This window comes from Mastigoproctus giganteus, chromosome 9, assembly GCF_048544385.1.
Source record: "Mastigoproctus giganteus isolate SK-2022 chromosome 9, ASM4854438v1, whole genome shotgun sequence".
In the NCBI taxonomy this organism is placed as follows: Eukaryota; Metazoa; Arthropoda; class Arachnida; order Uropygi; family Thelyphonidae; genus Mastigoproctus; species Mastigoproctus giganteus.
Genome location: NC_143583.1, coordinates 70,290,054 through 70,314,485, shown reverse-complemented (window position 1 = coordinate 70,314,485; position 24,432 = coordinate 70,290,054). Strand labels below are relative to the sequence as shown.

General features: G+C 36.7%; 1 protein-coding gene across 6 annotated transcripts in view; it reads left to right on the top strand.

Annotated features, from left to right (window-relative positions):
- LOC150080432 (alanine aminotransferase 1-like) overlaps positions 1 to 24,432 on the top strand; it is a 179,548-nt gene that overhangs the window by 22,061 nt on the left and 133,055 nt on the right. For all 6 annotated transcript variants that reach the window (XM_090382132.1, XM_090382133.1, XM_090382131.1 and 3 more), the window contains exons 4-5: positions 8,409 to 8,517; positions 15,317 to 15,447. In XM_090382132.1, coding sequence (XP_090238258.1) covers positions 8,409 to 8,517; positions 15,317 to 15,447 — 240 coding nt within the window. The remainder of the gene's footprint in view (positions 1 to 8,408; positions 8,518 to 15,316; positions 15,448 to 24,432) is intronic.

The window sequence follows — 24,432 nt, the reverse complement described above, 5'->3', positions numbered from 1 at the left end:
ACAATCTGAGAGGCTTGTTATGCTTACTTTTGCTTTACCCTTTATTGATGGTCTAGTCTAATTTTGCTTAGTATATTCTTTATTTGTGTAAAACTGTGTAGTAATGTCTCTTTTTTGTATTTGTATGAAAGTAATTTATTGATTTAGTGTTTTTTTTTTTTAATGGTCACTTTATGCTGTTTTCTTTTTATTTCTCTGTATGCCCCTTGGGTACATGCTATTCACGACTAGCTATCTTGCTTAGGTATCTTTTTTTCTAAAGCTATTTGCATTCAAGCAGTTTTTTGACCTGTGTACGAGGTGTAACAATAAAGTTTCAAGAATAATTCATTTAAAATTTTTATTTTGAAAATTATACAGATGTGAGGCCATCGCCTTCAAAGTAGTCCCCTTCAGACTATACACACGCATTCCAGTGTAGGATCCATTGATCGTAACATTTCTGGTGCTCACTTTCTGGTATCTGTTTTAATACCCGTGTTACATTACTCTGAATTTCAGAAACTGACTGAAAATGCAAGGAAATAAAAAAAAAAAAAAAAAGTCATAAGGAGACAAATCAAGCAAATATGGAGGGTTCTGCAACATTGTGATCAAGTTTGAAGTTAAAAACTCTTTCACTACAATGGCGGAATGTGTGAGAGCATTGTCATGATGCAAAATCCACGACGAAGCAATTTCAGGTCGAACTTGCTTGCGAAGCCTTTCCAAAACTTCAAGGTAAAATTGTTGATTGACAGTTTCATTAGGTGGAACAAACTCTTTGTGGACGATTCCTTTTCGATCAAAAAAGCAAATTAACATGGTTTTCGTTTTTGACTTTGACATTCTCGCTTTTTTGGGTCTTGGCAAGGAAGTTCCCTCCCATTGTTGACTTTGCCTTTTTGTTTCAGGGTCATAAGCAAATACCCAGCTTTCATCCCCTGTAATCACATGAGAAAGCAAATTTGGAACATCTTCAATGCTCTCCAACTGAATGTCGCAACCAAATTTCTGCTCACGAGAGAGATTTTTCAGTACAAGCTTTGCACACACTTTCCTCATCAACAAATTTTCAGTCAAAATTAATCTAACACTTTCCTGATTAATGTTTAGTTTTTTGAAAATCATTCTTATGGTTAACCGCCTATCACCTCGAACAAGATCACGCACACGAACAATGTTTTCATCATGTTGAGTTGTGGAAGGACTCGACACGAATGCTCAGCATCTTCGACGGATTCACGTCCTTCTCAAAACTGTTTTGCCCAATTGAAAATGCGTGATTTTGACATGGTATCATTTCGATAAACTCTGGTCAACTTTTCATAAATATCTGTTGACGATTCGCCACTTTTCACCAAAAATTTTATCACAACTCTTTGCTCTAAGTTGCGTTCCATTTTTCACAGAACTGAAACATGTCTTTACACGAACCAACCTGTACAATGACTTAAACGACTGACGATGTTTACCCTTTCCATGCAGGTAGAGGGGGGTTCAGGCAACAGTGGGAGGACATAATGGTTTACAGTGTGACCACTTTGATGGAAACAAAATTATTCTCGAAACTTAATTGTCACACCTCGTATGTATCTTTTTGTGTATGTAAACATAAGCAGCTGACCAACCTTGCCCTCATGGGCAGCACAGTTGGCCATCATCTGCCAAAGGACTGGGTGGAAAAGACCAGAGTTCGAGTCCTGTCAATGACGTGAGGAATTTTTATGGGCCTTTTTCAAAATATTGCTTAGTTAGTCATGTTTTTTTTCTCCTGGAAACTCGAGTTTTTTGTTCAGCAAACAGAAAATTGAACCACAGAATACATGCAATTTACAAATATGCATGGAACAATATGATGCTAGTTGCTGATGCTCCTAAAACACTATAACAACAACAATTGATCACCCTTCGACACCTGCTAAATGTATGTATTGAAAGGTGCTAACTGCTCTGTCATGCCATTTCCACTTATTAATTCCTGCATTGATTATTCAATGTTGCACATGCCACAGTGGGGAGGCAGAGAGAGAGAGAGAGAGAGAGATTTACTGTTTACATCCACCCTTTATTGGTGAAGTATTCACAGCAACCTATTGAGGGCCTTTGATATGCTGAAACTGCACTTAGCATTCTTCACTTTTCCAACTGAATTTCAGAATGGAATTTGCTTTAGCAAATTCCAGTCTGCAATTCTGAAGAAAGGAATAGTAGAAGCAACAGGCTATCCTAGAAGAAAAGGACTAACAAACATCTGAAAACTCAGCAGTAGAATATAGCCTGGCCATTTTATTAGAACCACGAAGGTTTAAACTGGATGCAAAAATATATAACTCAAAGATGTGACATGGTGTGTAATGTGATGTGTGCAGGAAAGTGCTCTAAAGCTGTTTGAACCAACTAGTGCCCAAATCAGTCACTAGAAGTGGCGGGGGAGAACAAATGATCTCATGGACTTCTAAAGAGGTATGATTGTGCACATTTAGCAAGTGCTGCAGCAAACAAGATGGCTGCATGCTTTGAATGTTCAAAGAGTATCATTCAAGTCTTTAATGAATGTGAGAATTCCCAAATAGCATCAACGAAGAGATTTAGTTGCAGCCAAAACTTTAAGGTGACTGCATGAGACACTTGAAATCTTGAGTGGATGTCCAAAACAATTAAATGGAGATGTTGAGGAACATGAGGAAGACTTTGAGCATCTGCTGTGACCAACCCAATCCTCAATCTCAATCCCATTGAGTATCTGTGGAGTTAACAGATGTCTATTGATCATCTTTGGAGTAAAGGAAAGGCATATTCTTTAGCACAATCCTTTGCCTGTGTCAATCCAAGAATTAAGACAGTTTTATTACATGAATGGTTCAGTATTCCTCCTATCACTTTTCAATACCTTGTTGACTCTATGTCATGTTACGTTGGAGCAGTGATTTTGACCAATGGCAGTCCAGCATGCTATTAGCTCATGTTTTTAATAAAGTGACCAGGCAGTGTATATGCAATCAAATACTGAAGGCAATGGACTTAGAAACCCCAAAACACTCCACAAAATGTTAACATGCCTGAAGATGTAGTGAAATAATAAATGCAATAAAGAGCATGGTATGTCTTCAGGAAGTTCACAGAAGTGAATCTCATGCTTTAAACAGTCTTAGGCCAAAAAATGTATTATGCAGAACAGCAAGGGTCACACGGAAGTGCACCAACTGGGCTAGCTGGGTGGGTAAAGTGCCTGTCTGGCAACCCAAAGGTCGAGGGTTCGAATCCCACCTCGGGCTTGGATCAGAGTAGAAAATGCAAAAATCTTGGGAGGTGCAATATCGCCACAGAAGCCGATGTGCCAACAACTAACAAAAAAAAAAAAAAAAAACGGAAGTGTTTTGCTTCTATATAAGAACCACAAGAATGCAATGATATATGGACTAAAATTAAAATCAGCGATTTCAAGCACCCATGAATGGCTGTGATGTTAAAAAAACTGAGAAGATAAATACTTTTAACTAAATGTCTATGGAAGTAAAACTTCTGATAAAACTTGCAACAAAAGTTATGTATATATTTAATTTACGTGTATATATTTAATTCCTAATTATAGGGCATTATTGGTGCTACACAGCAAAGTAGTAAAGATAACAGAGTTAACCCCACTACCATTCCCATCTCTTCCGTAATTGCCTTTATTTAGCAATATCATAGTAAAACCGAAATATGGATTTCTGTTTTTTTTTTTTTAAACAAATGCAAATGCTTCTCATATACAGTAAGTCATGTTGTAGTCTGCTGTTATATTGTTATTCATTAATTATGGTGTGAGTAAGTATTTGTTGACTTCTCGAATTTTTATTTAACAAAATCATGTAGAAATTTTTTTTTTTTTTTTTTTTATGAATTTCTGCTTGGTGAAAATCATGTATAGGATGAGAAATTTTGTTCAGGATATTCAAATACATTACTGAAAACAAATTTTGAAAACGTTTTTTACAGTAATATATTTAATATCAGTAACAACAATAGTTATGTTTATATTATTTGGATCTTTTTAACCCCTTCCCAGAACATTTTTTTCCGGAAAATGTTCCGTAACCGATCGACTTTTTTTATTTTACAGATTAAAAGTATGCATCATACAAATACTCATTGTATAGTTTTTTGTGTTTTTTTATTAAACCTCCCGCCACAAGCAGTAATCGCGAACTAACTACATTCTGACACACGGCCGCCACAAGTGGACAGGCGAGGTAAGCATCGCTTATGGGTGGCAGTTCAAGAGGGCGCCGAAATATTTTTCGATATTGTTTTTGTGAATTATTTTCATGGGTTCAGTATTCTGCATTTAGGACGGCAAATTATATTTTGCTTATTGGTGGCACAGGAACGTGCGCTACTGTTCTGACATTGCTGTACAATATAAGTAAAACGAAAGCCAGGCATAAGAAAATCCTGAGAAAATTTTGGATTTACCTGCCTAATGCAAAATTAGCCAGATAAATGCCAGAGAAAATATGTTTCAGTCCTAAATTTGGAGGTATTATTGTTTGCTTCGGGTATTATTGTATCCCGAGATATTTCGTGTAGTTTCAGATAACTTTTAAAACTAAAAACGAGATATCTCGGGATAATCCATGAAGCAGTTGAAGAACTGAAATATTAAATATCCTTTAAACTAAATCTCAAAATAATGAATCTAAATAATATATACACAGTAGAACTTCTATTACTCAAGGTGAAGAGATCCAAGACTATTTCAGACAATGGAAACCTCAGATCGTATTTTCCTCCTTTTTAATAGGGCTTGGGATCTGTTTATTATTGTACAGTATTTATTATTACATAACCACAATAAAAATACATATGTACAAAGCAATTTTAATAAGCTTTTATTAAACAAAATACAGTACCAGTACAGATGTAGTAGGCACTAAATTATAAGTTGTAATTTTACAGTGTCTATAGAATTTAATAAAACTGTTTAAAAGCAAAGTCCTAAATGCATTGTTTGATAAGTTTAATTTTTTAAAATTAAGCAAAAAGGGGAAGAAGGATCCCATCAGTATTGAGCTTGCTCAAACCATTCAAAGCTTTATACACCTCAATCAGATCACCTCACAGGTACATAGTCTCCAGACACTGTAATTTTCTGAACTTGAGCCTTTCTTGATAAGAGCAACCCTTTTTTTCCCAATCTCGTTGCTCTTCTCTGTACTTGTTCCAGCAGCTCTACATCCTTCCTAAAATGAGGCTTCCGGACTGTATGCAGTACTCAAGGTGTGGCCTGACCATTGCCTTACAAAGGGATAATCACCTCCTTGTCCCTGCAAGCAAAATTCCTGTATATCATTGATAAGACACCATGAGCTGATCTGGCAGCTTGTCTGCACTGCTCAGAAAACTTCATATCTGTCTGCAGAATTGCCCCCAGGTCCTTTTTCATTTCCCACTACCCTGAGTGTAGTACCGCATGGTTGGTACATTACTCTGGGAGTTACTGCTATCCATATGCAGTACTTTGCATTTATCAATGTTAAATTTCAACTGCCATTTCTCAGCCCATTGACCAAATTTTTCTAGACCTTGTAGCAGTAGCTCACTCTGATGACAGTCATTAACAACCCTACCAACCTTCGTATTGTCTGAAAACTTGGACATTGGCCTGATATACCTTCATCAATGTCATTGATAAATACAGAAAACAACGAGCCCAACTGAGTCCTCTGGGGGACACCACTAATAACATTAGTCCACGAAGAGTAGTGTCCATTGGTTACCACTCTCTGTCTTCTCTCACTTAACCATCCCTTTATCTGTAGCAGAAACTTGCCCTTAATGCCATACTGCTCCAATTTGTATAGCAGTCTTCCATGTGCAACCGTATCAAAAGCTTTCTTAAAATCTAAGGTATGATATCAAAATTATTTTTTGCATCCAGTTCATTTTTGACCACATTGTTGTATCCAATCAAATCGGTTAAACAAGACTTCCCCTTAACAAACCCATGCAGTGACTTAACTATAACTGCAGTCTTGTCTAGATGATTCTACAGTGGCGCTTTAACCAGTGACTCTATTATTTTCTCCGGAACGGAAGTTAAACTAACAGGTCTGTAATTACTCGTGTCTCCCTTTGATCCCCCTTTGTGAATTGGAGATACTTTTGCACATCTCCAGTCCATAGGTACCTCCCCTGAGTCCAAGGATGTTCCCATAATTATGGCTAAGGGTTTGCTTATTTCCTTTGCTGCCTCGTTTAATATAACTGGATAGATCCCATCCACCCCAGATGCATTTCTTATGTTTAACTTCAACAATTTCTCCTCCACTTTGCTCTCAATTATTACAAAATCATTTAGCTATATTAATATTTATCAGTTAAAATTCTGGTTGAGAGTGACATGTCTCAGACTGTTATTGAATAAACAATTCAGCAGTCAATAAACCATTATTTACCGATGCAAAGTTTTTGCATCAGTCATTATTGATGCAACATCTTTGGATTGGACTTTCAAAATCTTTCATTTCTGGATTAGTCATGCATCCTTTTAACTTCTAATGTTCTTTGTTGTTATTTATTTTTTGGTTTTGGTCAGCTGACTTGGTTGCAGAAACCTTGGTCAATAGAAGTTTGGATAATCAATTTAGATCCTTGATTAAATATGCCAATTAAATATACTTAGTGAAGTTCCTGTGGGATCAGGAGACTGAGCCCTAATATTTTTCTCACCGTCTTCCTAGTCCAGTGGCTCTGGATTATGCTGATAAATGAAATTTTTTTCTGAAAGCTACGCAAATTTTTAGTAGTTGTATTTATAATTTTTTTATGTTATTTTATCATTTCACATTGTCTTTAGCTGCACTTGTATAAAACATCAGTGAAGTCGGTTTTCCTTAATTTCAAATATTTAGCTAGTGAGTATCCCAATAAATATACCTAACAGGAACTATAAAGTATTTAAGGGCAAAGGCCTCATGCTACGAGGTAGAATGACTAATATGTAGGTTAGAGCAAATGCATCATTTTAACATAGCTATCTACCAAAGTAGTTAAATTAATTAATTAAATTGGCATCGTTTTGGTTATATCTCACATTGTGGCTGCATTCACGAGTTGCCATGGTATTGTACTACCTTGAATAAATAACACTTCACCAGTGGAGAAGACTATTGTTATTTATTCTCAGTGGATACCACCACCCAGATGGCACCGTTTCAAAGCTTGTTGGCGTCTCTTCGGTGGGTGGGCAGGTACCCTGGTGTTGCAATAGTGACCACCCACTGAAGAGAAACCAACAAGCTTTGAAATGGTGCCGTCTGGGTGGTGGTATCCGTTGAGAATAAATAACAATAGCCTTCTCCACTAGTGAAGTGTTATTTATTGAGGTAGTACAATACCATGGCTACTCGTTGTGAAGGCAATCACAATATGAGATATAACCAAAACGATGCCAATTTAATTAATTAATTTAACTACTTTGGTAGATAGCTATGTTAAAATGATGCATTTACGTTAACCTACATATTGGTCATTCTACCTCGTAGCATGAGGCCTTTGCCCTTAAATACTTTATAGTCTGTATCACTATGCGCCATCAGGCATCTCTCATATTGTGAAGTTATACTTCATAACTGGGTTGTCACTATTGCAACAACAGGGTACCTGCCCACCCACTGAAGAGAAGCCAACAAGCTTTGAAACGGTGCCGTCTGGGTGGTAGTATCCGCTGAGAATAAATAACAATAGTCTTCTCCACTGGTGAAGTGTTATTTATTCGAGGTAGTACAATACCATGGCAACTCGTTGTGAAGGCAATCACAATATGAGATATAACCAAAACAATGCCAATTTAATTAATTAATTTAATTAAATTGGCATTGTTTTGATTAAATTAAATTAATTAATTAATTTAACTACTTTGGTAGATAGCTATGTTAAAATGATGTATTTGCACTGACCTACCCAGGAACTAAAGTGTAAAGCTTGATTTTTTACCCCAGGATGACCACATAAGATCCTAACAGATACAGTTACTAAAGGACATATGTGGGAGTTGGAGAATTTTCTAAAAAAATGAGGGAAGCATTTTAGCCACATTTAGTGAATATTTAGTTTGTTAATAGTTACAAGATATATGTTTTTAAACTTCTGCCAAGTACTCCAAGCTGCCACAACTTTAGTTGTGGCAGCTTGGATTATAGATGCCACAACTGATGTGGCATCTTGCATTCACAATTATATTACTGTCTTCTCAAAGACCTATGAGCATATTTATATTTGTCTCATGGTGCTTGGGTAGGTCGTACCAACTATCAACAGTGTGGTGTCCGGATATTAATGATAGGGCAGTTTACATGCTTATGAGAAAAAAAAAAATGACTACCAGAAGAACAGTATTATTGATTTAGCAGCATTTCCATTTTTTTCCCCCTTCATCATAGGTCCTTGCACTCACGCTTTATCCAGAATTGTTTAATGATGATAGTTTTCCTTCTGATGCAAAAGAAAGAGCTGCAGCGATTTTGGCAGGATGTAAAGACCATAGTATAGGTATATTTATTTGTTATTTTCGTGCATTTAATTGGTGTGTGTGTGTGATTATTTTTAGTATTTTCATGGCTCTCATCTGACTGTAGAAGATTACTTCAGATATCAAAGCAGCTTGCAAATCTTGCTTTAAGACAAGGTTTGTAAGGTACTTGCCTGCAGCAAACTTTAGAATAGAAATCAACCCCTGTGTGTTTTGAACCTTTTATTCCAAAGGATTTTTTTTTTCCCTGAACCACTGAGTTCTTCTTTTCCCTCCAAGAACATTTCAAAATTTGGTTTAGCAGTAAAAAAAATATTTTTACTTACAGTGAGAATTTGACAAGCTTAATTAAAAGTTGTATTTTAGTTTCTTTTAGAGAAACTACTGATTTACTTTATTGGCAACCTGTGACATAAGAAATTGATGTAAAGTGCCCATCAAGCCTTGCCTGCATATTTGTTTATTTTAAATTGCATGCTCTGGCTGAACACATCTGGAAGAAGTGGTAACTATTTATCTTGTCATATGACACTCTTCCACTAATGTGAATGTGAAACTCAACTCATGGATCAATAGTGGGATCTTGAGCTTGGAGCACACTACTGCATGATCCTTTCGAGAACCATTCTTCCTTATTTGCCTTTTTATTCCATTATAAAAATGTACTGGAGAAGTTTTCATTGGGGAGTGTTATTAAATATTGATGATATTATTTTATAATTTTTTTTTTTAGAAAATAACTACTGCAATTACAAACATGATATTTTAGTTTTACAATGTTTATAATACTCTAGATCAGTGAAATAAAAAATTAAGGGGAAATATTCAGGAGTAGCCAAGTTATAAGCGTTATGAGAGCTATTAGTTTTGTTTAATAAAAACCAACTACTGTTGCTATAAGTATATTTCAAGAATATAAAGTGCATAGAACAATTGACTTTTGAAAATATATTCATAGAAAGATAACATTGCAAAATATATTAACATATTGATAACATGTTATAGGCTTGTAAACATTGTGATGTAAAAATCACTTGAGTCTAAAAATATTTTTTAAAAACATTGCTATTCAAGATATCAAAATTATCAGTTAGATTTAAACTGAATATTGTATTTTTGATGAAAGAAAAATTGTAGAAAATATTCATATTCAGCTGCACTGTGAGCATTTCAATTTTGAATAGAAAACAATCATACATGAGTAATTACGTTAGTATTAGCATTAGCCATAGTGCAACAAAGCCGGACTTCTGCCGCACTGGCTTTTGGACTTGTGTCCAAACTTTTGGATACATAAAAAATAACAATAAAATAAATAATAATGACTAAAAAATAATAAAATAAAATTAAAAAGAATAATAATTAACAATAATAAAAATATAAAGGAAGATATAAAATATATGAAAAGTAGATAAGAAAATAGACTAATTATATGCTTCTCTCTTCATATAGGTAGCATATTCAATTGGCCTTTGATCTTCCAGCTGTCAGCCTCAACTACCCGTGGAGGCAACTTCCCAGCTGAAAGAAAAGTAATAACAATCTAGTCATGCAGTCCTTTATAACAGTGAAAATCCCATCTACATTCATTTTACTCTTCCCTCTCGAAGCCTTATGGACCTCATTCAGGTTCCCTGTAAAATGTCTGGTTGCCACTCTAGCTAGCCCATGTATTCGAAGTCCTTCCTTATATGGTTGTCCTTTTGCTGTTCCTATCATGCAGGTTGCTCATCTTTGAAAAAAAAAAAAAAAAACAAAAAAGACAGAGCTTCTTTTCAAGAAGCTCAGTGTCTTTTTTTAGATCAGATCTCCGTACTTAGACACACTACTCAAAGTGCAGTCCCACAGTTGCCTTACACAGTGGGATTATGATCTCCCTATCTCTACAGTCTATTGTTTGATAAATCACACATAGTATGCTTTGTTTGATAAATCCTATTGATTTATCAAACAAAGTATATTGTTTAATAAATCAATAGGATGCTCTGGTTGCCTGTTTATCTACTCAGAGAACTTCATAACTGACATCGCAATGCTCAGATCCTTTTTTCCTCTACTGGTTTTAATTAAATCTCACCAAGTGTATAAGTTATTTTGTGGTTGCTTGTTTTATGGTTTCCAAGTGTAAGACCCTGCATTTTTTTGTATTAAAACATAACTACCACTTTTTGATGATCATTCTTAAAGCCTGTTCAAATCATCCTGAAGGAGCGCTATTGGCAGTAATTATTAACGACTTTCGTAATCATTACATCATCTGCAAATTTTGACCTCACACCTTCTTTCCCTTCGTCAATGTTATTTATGAAAATGAGAAACAACAGTGGGCCAAGAACCAATCCTTGGGACTCCACTTCTGATGTTACCAATCTGAAAAATATTCATTAATCACAACCTGCAGCCACCCTGTGATTTATCTTGGAACCTTGCCAGTAATCCCAACATGTTGCGGCTTATAACTTCTAACATTTACCTTGTTCAGGATGATAACATCGTTCACAATATATCTTCTATTAGTGAGGATGAAGTCAATTTCATTAGTTGTTAATTCATTTGGGCTCTTCCATTTCCACTTTCTGTTCACCCTTTTCTTGGAAAAAAGTGTTCATTACTGACATTCCTCGAGATTCTGCAAATTCCAGAAGTCTTTCATTTCTTTCCATTCCAAAATTTCCTATAGTTTCCATTTCTGTGCTATTTTGTCTCCTTCCAACCTTAGCATTAAAGTCCCCCATAATGATGGGGTAGTGAGTTTTCTGTTCATCTAGAAGTCTCTCAATTTTGATGTACATTTCTTCAACATTTTCATCATTGTGGCTCGATGTTGGTGCATATATCATTAGATGAAGACCTATAAAGCTTAATGTCTAAGCTTGCAGATGATACAAAGTTTGGCAGGTTGGTTAATGGCAGGAATTAGTATGCAATGTGGCAGAAAAATTAGACAGATGTGCTGAGAAGTATGTTGAGGTTTAACAGTGATAAATACAAGGTACTGCATACTGGTAGCAGTAATTGCAGAATAACATAGCAATTTGGTGGTTACAATATGCAAGGTAGTAGAGAGTAAAGTAGACCTGGGGATATTTTTACAGTCCAATATGAAGTTCTCTAAGCAATGCTGACAGTTGGGTATGGGGTTTTGTTAATGTTTGTTAATGTTTGTTAAAATTTGAAATTTTTCCCTTAGGGATGAAGAAGTGATTATTCCATTATAGAAGGCAGTGGTTAAGCTACATTTGAGTACTGCATACAGATCTGGAAGCCTCATTTTAGAAAAGATGTGAATCTGTTGGAATGGGTTCAGGGAAGTGCAACAAGTTTATTAGGTCACAAGAAAGACTTCAGTTCTGTAAATTGCACAGTCTTAAGTAAACTAAATACCAGCACGCTTACTCTTCCTAGATGAAATACATAAGGGGGACATCAGTTTTAATTGAAAACGGTCAGTTGCAGGATAGGTGTGTGAATATTTGTTTTCAGCCACAGTAATTGATTGTTGGAATAAACTTCCATCTGGTGATGTATTGAATAAATTTAAGGAACAATTTAGATAAATTATTAGGGAGGATGGATAGAAGATGGAGGAAGTGTTTTTTTTTTTTTTTTGCTGTATTTGTGTATGAGCCTTCTTCAAATCATTACTTATTTTCTGTTACTTAATACTAATATTGTGGGTGTATAGAAGATTGCTGAGGATCCCCTGGACGAAGTGGATGACAAATGAACAAGTGTTACATATTATAGAAAATAAGTAAACGGTAAATGATGAACATTGTGAAAAGACGGAAGGCAAAATACTTGGGATACATCGTGAGAGGAAGGAAGTACTAGTTCTTGCAGGTGGCCCTAGAGGGAAGGATGGAGAGGGAAGAGAGAGTTGGACAACAAAAAACCTTGTGGATGGATAACATCAAGAGATGGGTGGGACTGGGATTTGAAGAACTTGTCAGACGGGCTGAAGATACAAAAGAGTTTAAAAAAGTGATCGCCGACCTCTGAACTCAGAGATAGCACTGAAAGAAGAAAATGCTAATAGTGAATCTTTGTTGGTTAATTGTTCTCTGTGTATTGGCACATCCAAGAACTTTGTTTGGGGGTTCATACATTTCATATTCATGGCTTTTACAAGCATTAGCATTAGTAGATGCATACAATGCAAGAAAGCAAGCTTATGCAGCATCAACCAAAAAAAAAAAAAAAAAAAACTTTCCCATTTCATTCCTCCATTTGTTTCAAATGCCTGTCCAGCTCAGCCTTAAATTTATTTAGGCTATTAGCTTCCACAACAAAAAATGGAAGCCTGTTCCACCAATCAACTACCCGCTGGCTAAAGACAAATTTCCACACATCTATTCTTCTACAACTATCTTTCCTCAATTTGAAACTGTTCCCCCTTGGGTTCTTAATCTGAGCAAAAGGAAGAATCCCATCAGCATTCAGCTTGCTTAACCCATTCAAGGCCTTATACACCTCAATCAGATCACCTCGCAGGTGCCTACTCTCCAGATGCTGCAATTTGCAGAACTTAAGCCTTTCTTGGTAAGAGCACCCCTTTGTTCCCCTCACCAACCTTGTTGCCCTTCTTTGTACTCGTTCCAACAACTCTACATCCTTCCTAAAATGAGGCCTCCAGACCTGTACACAGTACTCTAGGTGCGACCTGACCATTGCCTTGTATAACGGGATTATCACCTGCCTGTCCCTGCTAGCAAAATTCCTATATATCATTGACAAGACTCCATGACCTGCCCTGGCAGCCCATCTGCACTGCTCAGCGAACTTCATATTTGACTGCACAATTACTCCCAGGTCTTTTTCACTTTCCACTTCTCTGAATATTCAGAGAAGTGGAAAGTGAAACTTTCCACTTCTTACCATCCAGTTGGTCCAGTTGGTATGTTTCTCTTCGGTTATTGCTACCCATATGCAGTACTTCGCATTTGTCAATGTTAAACTCCAGTTTCCACTTCTCAGCCCATTTTCCCACTTATCTAGATCCAGTTGGAGTAGCATACTGTCATTACTGTCCTTAACAACTCTGCCAACCTTTCTATCATCTGCAAACTTGGATATTAAACCTGATATACTTTCATCAATATCATTGATAAATATACAAAACAACAATGGGCCCAACACCAAACCCTGGGAAACTCCACTAATAACATTTGTCCACGAAAAGCAATGTCCATTGATTACCACTCTCTGTTGTCTCCCACTCAACCATCCCTTTATCCATTGTAGCAGCTTACCCTTAATGCCATACCTCTCCAATTTGTACAGCAGTCTTCCATGTGCAACAGTATTAAAAGCTTTCCTGAAATCCAAGTATATGATATCAAAATTATTTTTGGCATTCAGTTCCTTTATGACCACATCATAGTAAGCAATGAAATTGGTCAGACAAGACTTCCCTTTGACAAACCCATTCTGTGTCTTAACTATTACTGCCATCTTGTCTAGATGATCCTGAAATGCTTCTTTAACCAGTGATTCCATTATTTTCCCCAGAACACAAGTTAAACTAACAGGTCTTTAGTTACTTGTGTCACCTTTTGAATCTCCTTTGTGAATTGGTGATACATTTGCACACCTCTAGTCCATGGGGACCTCCCCTGAGTCCAAGAAAGCTCTCATAATTGTGGCTAAGGGTTTCCTTACTTCCTTTGCTGCCTCCTTTAATATAACTGGATAGATCCATTCCACCCCAGGTACCTTCCTTTTGTTTCTCCTCCACTTTGCTCTCAGTTAGCATTTGATAAACTTCTGGCACTCCCCTCATTGAATAACTCCTTATGTGTGAATGTTGATGCAAAATACTCATTCAGTTTATCAGCTACCTGAGCATGATCATCAATAGTCAACCCATCAATGTTAAGTGGTTCTATCTGATTCATCCTTTTCCTTCTAGAGTTTACATAAGTAAAGAACTCCTTGCTGTTTTCTTTGCATCCTTTGCCAAAGAGTTCTCATAATCTGCCTTCGCCTGCCTAGCCTCCTTTGTGACTTGATTACAGACTAGTTTGTACCTGCCATAGGCTTCTGTATCGCCTGATACTTTATATGCATCCTATACATTCTTCTTCTCTGCCACTAGTCTCATTAATTTGTCTGACATCCATTTAGGCCTAAACAATATTTGTTTAGACCTTGAACAATATTTCTTAGTTGGAATGAAAAGCCTAATAGCCTACAAAATTAAGTCCCTGAAGTGTCAGCATATCACACTACAATTATATATACATAAAACAAAATGTTTGTTGGGGGTGGAACATTATCTCACTTCTATCTCTGATATTCATTTACAAGACACCGTGTTGCAAGTTGTCGTTGGTTCCTGGTTATTTGATAGATGGAGGTTAGAATTGAATATATAATGACTTTCTCAATTTTTTTTTTCTGCATTTGTATACTTTAAAAAAATTAATTTGTCTATAACTGTAATCAGCAATAACAAGTGTGTGTATCTTTATAGCCGAATATGTGTTTGTAATATTTGAAACTCAGAATTATTCATTGTGTGCTAGCCTGTGAAATGTTTCTCACTTCTGTAACATTCATGTTTCATACAAAACACCTTAGACCCCATGAAATAAAGACTCCATTCTAACATGCTGGCATGTTAGAATGGAGCCTTTGTTTCATTTACCTCTTTAATTGATTTAATGTATAAATTTACAATTTTCATGCAGAATGTATGTATCAGGAGCACTGTGGTTTGGTGTTTTTTGTAGCATATTAGAAATACATTTTTTTGCTGTACTCTCAAAAAACAAGGTTCTTAATTAGAATACACGTGAAAAAACTCTTGTTTTTTAGGATCTTATACAGATAGTACTGGGATTGAAGCTGTTAGGAAACAAGTTGCTCATTTTATTGAACAACGTGATGGTGTGCCCTGTAAATATCAAGACATCTTTATTTCAACAGGTTCTACCAATGCAATTAAAGTAAGCCTAATATAAATAAAAGAAGTATCTCATTCACCTTTTTAAAATTTCAGAGAAATTATATATTTTTTTATTTTAGATTTTTTTAACAAATTCCTTTGCAGAATTATAATAGTTGTTCATGTGAAATGTTAGAGCTATTTAAAAGAGAGAAATTAGTTTGGAATAGAAATATTCCCAGTACAAAAGCTGGATATTTTAGTTGGTTGGTTTTAGAGTTTTTTTAGTTCAATTACTTTGGTTATAGTGTGCAAGTTCATATTGCTTGTCATGTATTATGTCTGTACAGGTTGTGTAGTATAGATTGGCTTTCTAGTGAAACTGAACAGTGTTTTTATGTACAAATCACCTCATCCGCATAGTGTAATTTCCATAAGGATTAGTCGGTCATTTAAAGCCATATCTTGTTTCAAAATGTGAACTGGTCATCATTATTGAAAACACTTTAGCATTCGCATTAGTAGAGGCATTTGATGCAAGAAAGCAAGCTTATGCAGCATCAGCCAAAAAAAAAAAAAAAAAATAAAATAAAATAAATAAATAAATAAAAAAAAAAAATAACCACTTCCACTTCACCCCTCTGTTCGTTCGAAATACCTGTCCAGCTGAGCCTTAAACTTATTTAGGCTATCAACTTCCACAACAAGGGATGGAAGTCTGTTCCACCAACCAACCACCCGCTGGCTAAAGGCAAATTTCCTCACATCTATCCTACATCTGTCTTTCCTCAATTTGAATTTATGCCCTCTCAGGTCGGTGATTATTCTGAGCAAGAGGAACAATCCCATCAGCATTGAGCATGCTCAAACCATTCAAGGCTTTATACACCTCTATCAGATCACCTCGCTGGTGCCTAGTCCCCAGACACTGTAATTTGCAAAACTTAAGCCTTTCTTCATAAGAGCACCCCTTTGTTCCATTCACTAATCTTGTTTCCCTTCTCTGTACTCGTTCCAGCATCTCTACATCCTTCTTGAAATGAGGCCTCCAGACCTGTATACAGTACTCTAGGTGTGGCCTGACCACTGCCTTATACAAGGGAATAATCACCTCCTTATCCCCGCTAGAAAAATTCCTATATATCATCGACAATACACCATGAGCTACTCTTGCAGCCCGTCTGTACTGCTCAGAAAACTTCATATCTGCCTGCACAACCACCCCCAGGTCACTGTCATTCTCTACCACTGTCAGTGTAGTACCACAGAGTTGATACGTTGCTCTGGGGTTGCTGTTTCCCATATGTAGTACTTTACATTTGTCAATGTTAAACTTCATTTGCCACCTCTCAGCCCATCTGCTCAACCTTTCCAGATCCTGTTGCAGCAGCATAGTGTCAGTAGTGTCCTTGACAACCCTGCCAACCTTCGTATCGTCTGCAAACTTGGACATTAAACTTGATATACCATCATCAATATCATTTATAAATACAGAAAACAATAATGGACCCAATACTGAACCCTGAGGGACTCCACTAATAACATTAGTGGAGTCCCTCAGGGTTCAGTATTGGGTCCATTAACATTAGGGTTCATTAACATTAGTCAACGATGAGCAGTGTCCATTGATTACCACTCTCTGTCTCCTCCCCCTCAACCACCTCTTTATTCATAGCAGCAATTTGCCTCCAATGCTACTCTGCTTCAATTTGTTCAGCAGTCCTCCATGTGCAACAGTATCAAAAGCCTTTCTAAGATCCAAGTATATAATATCAAAGTTATTCCCTGCATCCAGTTCTTTTGTGACTGCATCATAGTATCCAATCAAATTGGTCAGGCAAGACTTCCCCTTAACAAAACCATGCTGTGTCCGAGCTATAACTGAAGTCTTGTCTAGATGATCCTGCAGTGCTTCTTTAACCAGTGCCTCCATTAATTTTCCGGGAACAGAAGTTAAACTCACAGGTCTATAATTACTTGTGTCAGCCTCTGATCTTTCTTGTGAATTGGGGTCACATTTGCACATCTCCAGTCCATGGGTACCTTCCCTGAGTCCAAGGAAGCTCTCATAATTGTGGCTAAGGGTTTGCTTACTTCCTTTGCTGCCTCCTTTAATATAACTGGATAGATCCCATCCACCCCAGGTGCCTTTCTTGTGTTTATCTTCAACAATTTTTCCTCCACTTTACTCTCAGAGATTACAAGATTCTCTAGCTTACTGCTAGAGTTGAATACACCTCTGGCATTCCCCTCGCTGAATAACTCCTCATGTGTGAATGTCGATGACAAATATTCATTTAGTTTGTTAGCTACCTGAGCAGGATCATCAACAGTTGACCCATCAATATCAAGTCGACCAATCTGATTCATCCCCTTCCTTATAGAGTTTACATTAGTAAAGAACTCTTTGCTGTTTTTCTTTGCATCCCTTGCCAAAGATATCTCGTAATCTGCCTTCGCCTGCCTAACCTCCTTTGTAACTTGGTTACAGATCAACTTGTATCTATCATAGGCTTCTGTGTTATATGTTAATTTGTATGTATCCCATGCATTTTTCTTCTCTGCCATATGTCTCATTAGTTCATCTGACATCCATTTAGGCCTAAAACTTAAACAATATTTCTTAGTTGGTATGTAAAGCCTAGTAACTTCCAAGATAAGTTCTTTGAATGCTTCCCATTTTGAATTTGCTGTTGGTAACATCATCAGTTGGTCCCACTGTATAGAATTTAAATACTGTCTCAGTCCATCGTAGTCGCCTTTACGAAAGAAATAACCCTTCCCTTTACCCCTAATGGTAGTTACATCTTTGAGTAAATCTCACTTCAGCACACTGTGATCACTGCCACCTAGTGGTTCATTTATCTGCAGATTCTTAATGCATGATGAATCACTACTGATAATCAAATCAAGAGTATTACTTCCTCTAGTTGCCTCCCGAACATGCTGATGTAGAAAACAATCATCCAATAAATCCACAAAAGCCTTGCTAGTGTGTGAGTGACCAGTCCCCAAATTCCAGTCAATATCTGGGAAATTAAAATTTACTGGCCCACTCTATTTGCCTGTATAGTTTCTTATTATACTCATCAGAGTCATTAGGCCTATAGCACACTCCTACTCTCAATTTTGATCTCCCAATGCTTATGTCACACCAGACTGACTCGACACTGCACTGTCCAGCGATGTCGACTGGCTTCACTTCCTTGGATTTTATGTATTTCTTAACTAATAGCATAACCCCTCCTCCCTTCCTATCCTGTCTATCCTTTCTGTAGACATTGTACTCCCCAAATTCCAGTTCTGCATTCCTTATATCTGTGTGACACCCCATCTCTGAAATTCCAACAATATCTGCCTTTGATGTTTTGAGCAATACCTCAAATTCATCAAATTTATTTACTAAACTCCTAGCATTGGTGTACACGCAAGTATACATGCACCTGTTCTTTTTCTTAGCTACCCTAACACAACCCATGTGTTTACTTGTACCCCAATGATTCCCAGCAGTCTCTGAAATATCCTGCATCTTATTTTCCAGGCTGCTGCTGCTTATTCCAATAGAAGCAGAAGAAGAATCACTTTCACCTCTGCCAGTGGCTACTGTTAATCTATTAGTCCTTGTATCCCCCCAATCTAGTAGTTTTCCGACCCACCTAACACTGCCTCGATAGCATCAGCGAACATTCTTGCACCCTTTCTATTTAACTGTATCCCATCCCTGTAGAAGCAGTCTCTCCTGTTAACAAGTACAGACCAGGCTGAAAAAAATTCTACCCCTTGAGTCTTGCACAATCTTTCCAGGGCCGAATTGATCGACAGGGCTGTCATCATATACTTCTTCCTATCGTGTCTGGGCAGAATTGCAGACACTTTCAAATTCAACCGTAATTCACGGCTTTTTTTTCAACAGTGACCTGTACTTGTTAAGTAATTCCGCCGGTCTCCTACTCTTAATATCATTAGTGCCAACGTGCACAACTATATCAGCTTTTGTGCTCTTAAAAGATGATATCCGCTCTACAACGTCATCAACCTTTGCCCCTGGCAGACATACCCTGGTCCTGTTCCACCTATCCTTTTTACAAAGCATGTTTTCCGTTTCCCTGACAATTGAGTCACCAACAACTACTAGTTCCTTTGGCACCAGCGCATTCTGCCTTGGGGGCTGCCGCTGTGTTGCGCGATGACCAAGTGCAAACTCTGGCTCAGCTGAGAGCTTGATGGGCCCCTCACTTTTAATCCTTCGAGGGCATCCACCCTGTCCTTCAAGCTCTCATATAGGCCCATAACAATGCTGAGTTGTCGCCTGATTTCCTTACACTTCTTGCATCGCTCACACACAAAGACATCTCCCATGGCAGTATCTTGTCCCGTGCCCGACTGCTCCACAAACATCAAGCAAGTAATGCATTTTAAAAGGCTGTGATTCAGAGGGCAACTGCCCCCCTCAGTTCTCCTCTGAGCCACAGCACTCCCATTAGCTTGAGCCTTTTGCTTTGCTGCTCTGGTTTGAGTCATGATTTTGATTTAATTTCAACAAAATTTCAATTTCAGTACAAAATTAAAACCCTAAACTTGTATCCCAACATAGTTATAATGCTATATTTATGTTTCAGTATCGAGTGTTATCTACGAAATCCCTTTATATAACTTTCGTATCAAGTTAAGTTTTAATTATTTATTTTTCTAATTATTTATGTTACGTAACTTAAGTCGTTATATGTATAGTTAAAAGTACAATTTAATTGACAATGAAGTTCAACAAGATTAATAGATTTTACTGGTTAATTGACAATATTATGTACTATACTATACTGTATTAAGCTTATGCTATCTAGTTCGAGATATTTTGTATCGCGTTACAATTGCGGCAATTTACGAATGGTGAACACGTGGATTTGATACCCTTACCGATACTAAGTAATACCTACAAAATCTCTATCTAAGTTACTTTAAACTAAGTATCGTAAATAAGAATATAAAGCTACTCTAGAAAATAAGTTAATATGCCAATTTAAGCTAATAAAATAGAAAATAAATCAGAAAAAACTTCTCTGTTCCAGGAGCGGCAAAAAGCTACGTCTGCACAGGCTAATCTCGTTCTCAAACTCTGAAACAAACTCCGAAACAAACACTTAAGTTAATAAGAGTAAGTTATTGCTGATTTGTGTATGTTATTTGTTGCTTCATTTGTGACAACTTGGAAAAGTAGTGACATTTGTAGGCCTATGTAATTAGTGGGCATGTTTCATCATTTAAGTCAGTACTGAAGTATAAAAGAATAAACACCTGAATTTGATATCATTGTGAGTTATATTCCTGTGTTTATTGGCCAATCACATAACTGCTGTTATTAATTATATTCAGTTGTAGCATACAATAAGTTTTTAGTGTGACTGATATGTCTCAGTGGTTAGCATACAACTGAGGTTATTTCTGGAAGTATGATGGGAAGCAGCATGATGAGTAAAAGATGATTAGTTTAAAATGTCCCCTCTGAGTAACAGAATGGAGGATCTATAAAACAATAAGAAGTAGAAGAGATTAGAACTGTTATGATTAAATTTTAACAGGTTAATTTTTAAAGTTGATGAATCAATTAGCGCATACAGCAGTTAATGGAGATAATTTTTTTTATGCCATATTTGTTCACATTTAATGCATGATTTTATCTTGAAGTGCAAGTTTTTAAATAGTGTTAATAAAAAGAGATGTATTTGAGTTTTAAAAGCAATTCACATATCTGGTGCTAACATCTATCTATTCAGTAAGGCTCACAGTTTTCCACCTCAGAGTGTTACAGTATTGTATTAAATTCCACCCTTGTCCGGCGCGAGGGCACATGCTTGAAGACGACAGTCTATCGTAAACCTATATGTGCTGGCCAATTTACCAACTTCCGGTCAGCACACGCACGTAGTCATCTTCTTGCCACTGCGCAAACCTTGCTAACTCGCGCCTGGACACACTCTAGCTCTGTAAGTGAGAGGCGCACAGAAATCGCTAGCGTCAAAGCGGACCTTGCGAGGTGTGGCTATCACATCAATACCCTTGACAGGTGTGACCTACAGGCACTCGACCACGTAGCGACCAACAGAAACATCCAAAGTGGTGACTCAACCACGAGCGCCTTTATCCCATACTACCCAAACATATCACTACAGGTCTGTAGGATTTTAAAATCGCATGGGATAAAGTGCCTCCAACTCCCAGGGAGAAAACTACGATCCCTCATTTCCAACGTAAAAACACCTGTCCCCACCCTACTGCAAAGCGGGTTGGTCTACCGCATCTCTTGCCGTGACTGCACTAGCTGCTACTTCGGGGAAACCGGAAGGCGGCTCGAAAAACGCCTTTCCGAACACAAGAGGGCGATCCGTTTGGCAGATGTGGAGCACTCAGCTATTGCTGAGCACGTCTGGGCAATCCACCTTGACATTGACCCACACCGCGATGTCGTGATTGTGGATAAGTCCCGCCATTATCTGCGCCACGTCTGGTTGGAATCGTTAAACATCAAATGCTCCAATACCTTAATGAACAGGAACAGTGGTTGTCAAGTCCACCCTATCACCGAAGCAATAGTCTTGTCCATTGAAAAGCGCTGGCCATGTCCACATACGTCACAGCCACAGACTTCAACCTCAAACAATTAGCCACGCGCTTCACGTACCAGATTGGCAGTACACGCCTCCATTCTAACTGTCATTTTATGTTTTGTTTCAACTGAAGAAGGTTGTCTAACCAACCGAAAGCTTTGTATGTTTATATGTTTATATGTATATTATTAAACCTGTTACAATTCGCTCTGAGAAAGCCGTAATTTTATTTTACCAATATGAATCCAGAGCGCATAGGCCTTTTTAACCAAACTTTATTTTTTTACTTATGCTACTTGCACAGGTAAAAAAAAAGAAAAAAGCAATTTCCTGCATTATTTTGTAGATATTCAAACACCTGTTTTCTATTTCAAAGTTATTAGTCATAATTGCAATTATGACATGAGTTCTCCAGCCTTTGATGGTATTTTAATACACTAAAGGTTTTTTAGGCTGAGGCAACGAAAACATAGCTTCCTTGTATCTTTTGGTCTTTACTAATTCCAAATAGCCTAATTATCATTTTTTAAACATTCTTTTTCAAAGCAAGTTGTCAAAACACTTCCACCTGAAAAATATAGTTCTGTGTGTGTGTTTTAACAGATTTGGCAGAATTGACTGTGCAAGCAATGTAAAGAACTCTATACTGCTAAGTAAAGATAACTTTTGCAGCCAAATCTGCCACAGAATTGCCCGACATTGCTATAAGTATAGTAAAACCTTGTTAACTCAAAGTTCAAGGGATCAAAATGCATCTGCTTTGATTTAAATGTGTTTGAAGTATCTGTGAAAGATCCATGCCGATATTAATAATCACAACAAATCTTTAATAAGATACTCTTATTAATATAATAGTAAATTTGCCTTTAGCCAGCATGTGGTTAATTGCTGGAACAAACTTTCATCTGTCGTTGTGGAAGTTAATAGCTTAAATAAATTCAAGGAGGAACTGGACAAATTTTTAGAAGGAATGGTTGTGTAAAAATTTATTTTTGGCTGATGCTACATAAGCTCATACACTTTCTTTCTTGCATCACATGCCTCTATTACTACTACTACTACTACTACTGCATTGTGCAGAATATTCATAATTTCCATTTAAAATATTAATCATTTAGTTTCATTGTGGCAGACGTTCTTGAATGGAGGTTAATGCATTAATTTGGTCAATATGAAAAAGATCCCAAATGTACTGCAGAGAAATTCAATCAATTTCTTTCACATGATAACATGCTTGCAAAATTTTGTTTTTGCTGTCATTACTATTCATACAGGTTGATGTATACAAGCTGTATATTAATATGTTAAAAATAAGCATCATGTTGTTTCTTATGTACAATTTTATATACCTCTTAAAAGATTATCCACATCTTAGGCTATTATCTGATGTTTAATACTTGTAATCTATGCAAAAAAAAAAAAAAAAAAGTGTTAACATTTCTGTTTTGTGTGATCACTTTCAGTAAACTTGTAACTAAGCTCAAATTGCTCTTGCTAAGTATACTATCATCTAATTACACTACTATGTGAGCAACCATCATAGTATGACTTCACTTTAGAATAGCTGAGAGTGGTAGAGAAAAGAACCCAGTGTCTGAGTACATACAGCTGAAAAACATGAATCTGGAAGGGGGCTGACAATTAAATGGTGCTTCCGTAGCCAGGTGGGCAGAAGCAGCACGCTTCTTGATTAAACCGGGGTTCCAGCCCGTGACCACCAAATACGGAGGCTGCTGAAAGGTCAGGAAATGACCACCGCCTATCCCTGGAGCAATATGGCCTTAGTTGCTAATGCTCCTAAAACCCAAATAACAACAACTGACAATTAAAAAAAAAAAAAAAAAAAAAGTTGCACCAGCTTTTTTTTTTTTTTTTTTTTCAGATTACCAAAATATATGTTAGATTACATTTGCAAAATTTTACCTTAGTTGTATGGAATTTAAGTTGCTGTATACAGAAAAGATTAACCATGAACATGAACAGTTCAATTCAAATGTGGAGTTGTGATAAAATTTTTATATCTTTTGACATGGCTCTGCAAAGTAGTATATATATTGAGTTCCTGAAGTAGCTTCCATTAGTTAATCTCTTCCGTAAATAGTGACCTAATGCACACAAAAAATAAATTTAATTTTACACAACAGAATTTTAAAAATTTAATGAAACATATTTTTTCAGCTTTCCTCTTAGCTGCTATAATTAATACCAAATGATTTCCAGTTCACACATGCTCTCTGACCAGCTTACATAGCTATAATTTACAAGGGTGGTTTGTACTAAATTATGAAGTTCGGTAAATAACTGATAGTGCTAAAAGAGAGAGATATAACCTTTTTTTTAATGTGAATTACAAGTATTAGACAGAAAATAATATCCCAAATTATGGAAATTCTCTCTTTAGAAGGCATGTAAAATTATACATAATAAACAACACAGTGTTTATT